Raw genomic sequence first — 2,028 nt, 5'->3', positions numbered from 1 at the left:
ACACGACCGCAGTAGAAGCCAGCGAGGACGCCGCGCAGGAGGGCCCCGTCGCCCAGGACCGCTCGGACGCCGCCCTCATCAGCGACGAAGGCGCCCCTGACCTGATCGCCCTCGAGTCCTCCGTGGACCGCGACTCAGGCTCCTACGCCGCGCCGCCTCCGCCGTCCCACGCCCACCCGCCGCCCTCGCCCGTGGCCATCCCCGTGCCCCTGCCCGTGTCCGTCCAGCCGGGCCGCCTCGTCATCCCCGGCCTGCCCCGCCAGCCCGGCCCGCACGGCAAGGAGGCGCCGCGCCCCCCGCCCCGCCCCTACGGACCCCGCCCACCCTTCCGCCCTCCTCCCCCGCCCCCTCCCCCCAGTTTCCAGGCGAAGCAGCCGCCCACGCCCATCTACAAGAGGCCTCCTCCACCGCCCAAGAACTACGGCCCCCCTCCCAAGCCCACCTACGCTGCGCCCCGCCCACCGCCGCCCACCTACAACGCGCCTCCCCCGCCCAAGCCCACCTACAATGCCCCGCCCCCTCCTCCCCAGCCCGCCTACAACCACCCCAGCCCGCCTACAGCGCTCCGCCCCCGCCCCCTCAGCCCACGTACAGCGCGCCCGTGCCCGCCCCCGTCCCCGCCCCGGCTGAGGGCACGGGGCCCCCAAGCCCGCCGATGTTTACTCCGAAGGCTCCGCTCCTGCCGTGGCCGCAGCCATCCCTCCGCCGCCTCCCATCCACTCGGGCCCCGTGCTGCCTCCTGCCCCGCTGTCTCCTCCCCAGGCTAACTACGGCAGCCCTAAGCCTTCTGATATATCCCACGGCCGGCAGCCGGCTCCTGGCCCTGTTCTGAACGCACCCCCGCCCCCCGCCCCTCAGCCATCCTACAGCGCCCCTCCACCTGCCCCTCAGCCGACCTACGCCGCCCCGCCGCCTGCCCCTCAGCCGTCTTACAGCGCCCCGCCGCCCGCCCCTCAGCCCGCCCCTCAGCCTGTCTACAACTCCCCCGCCTCCCCTCAGCCCGCCCACAGCGTCGGCCAGTCTCCGTCCTCGATCTCTGTGTCCGCGCCGGTCGTGTCCCAAGGCAGCGTGTCCGCACCCGCCCCGACGTACAACGTGCCCGACGCTGACGTGTCCGGTTCCGCCAACTCGTACGCGCCTCCCGAATCGCTCGGCCCCAACGACCCCTGGCCAGCCACCGTGCCCGAGATGCCCAAGATCACGGCGCTCGACGTCAAGTGCGAGAAGAACCTGATGAAGGTCAGCATCGCCTTCGACAAGCCATTCTACGGCATCATCTTCAGCAAGGGCCACTACAGCAACGTGAACTGCGTCCACCTCCCGGCTGGCCTCGGCCGCTCGCAGGCGACCTTCGACGTGTCCATCAACGCCTGCGGAACGACCGGCAACACTGAGAACGGCCTCTACGGCTACGGCAGCGAGAGCGGCTCTGGCACGTTCTTCGAGAACACCATCGTTGTGCAGTACGACCCCCAGGTGCAGGAGGTGTGGGACCAGGCCCGCAAGCTGCGCTGCACGTGGCACGACCAGTACGAGAAGTCCGTGACCTTCCGGCCCTTCCCCGTCGACATGCTGGACGTGGTTCGCGCCGACTTCGCCGGAGACAACGTGGGCTGCTGGATGCAGATCCAGGTGGGCAAGGGGCCGTGGGCCTCCGAGGTGTCGGGCCTCGTCAAGATCGGCCAGACGATGACCATGGTGCTCGCCATCAAGGACGACGACAACAAGTTCGACATGCTGATCCGCAACTGCATGGCGCACGACGGCAAGCGCGCCCCCATCCAGCTCGTGGACCAGCGCGGCTGCGTCACCAGGCCGAAACTCATGTCCAGGTTCACCAAGATCAAGAACTTCGGAGCCTCTGCCTCCGTCCTCTCGTACGCACACTTCCAGGCGTTCAAGTTCCCCGACTCCATGGAGGTCCACTTCCAGTGTACGATCCAGATCTGTCGCTACCAGTGCCCTGCCCAGTGCAGCGAAGAGAGCGCCGTGTACCCCGCCGCGGGCACCATCGGACGAGCCAAGCGT

General features: G+C 69.9%; 1 protein-coding gene across 1 annotated transcript in view; it reads left to right on the top strand.

The window, feature by feature from the left end:
* Positions 1-2: 2 nt before the first annotated feature.
* The window catches only part of LOC119593631, a gene marked incomplete at its 5' end in the record, with an annotated part of 2,677 nt that continues 651 nt past the window's right edge, over positions 3-2,028 (top strand). The window contains 2 exons of the mRNA XM_037942584.1: positions 3-588; positions 632-2,028. The exon at positions 632-2,028 is cut by the window's right edge and continues 651 nt beyond it. Coding sequence (XP_037798512.1) covers positions 3-588; positions 632-2,028 — 1,983 coding nt within the window. The remainder of the gene's footprint in view (positions 589-631) is intronic.

This window comes from Penaeus monodon, chromosome 32 (assembly GCF_015228065.2).
Source record: "Penaeus monodon isolate SGIC_2016 chromosome 32, NSTDA_Pmon_1, whole genome shotgun sequence".
In the NCBI taxonomy this organism is placed as follows: Eukaryota; Metazoa; Arthropoda; class Malacostraca; order Decapoda; family Penaeidae; genus Penaeus; species Penaeus monodon.
This window is presented reverse-complemented; position numbering and strand designations above follow the sequence as displayed.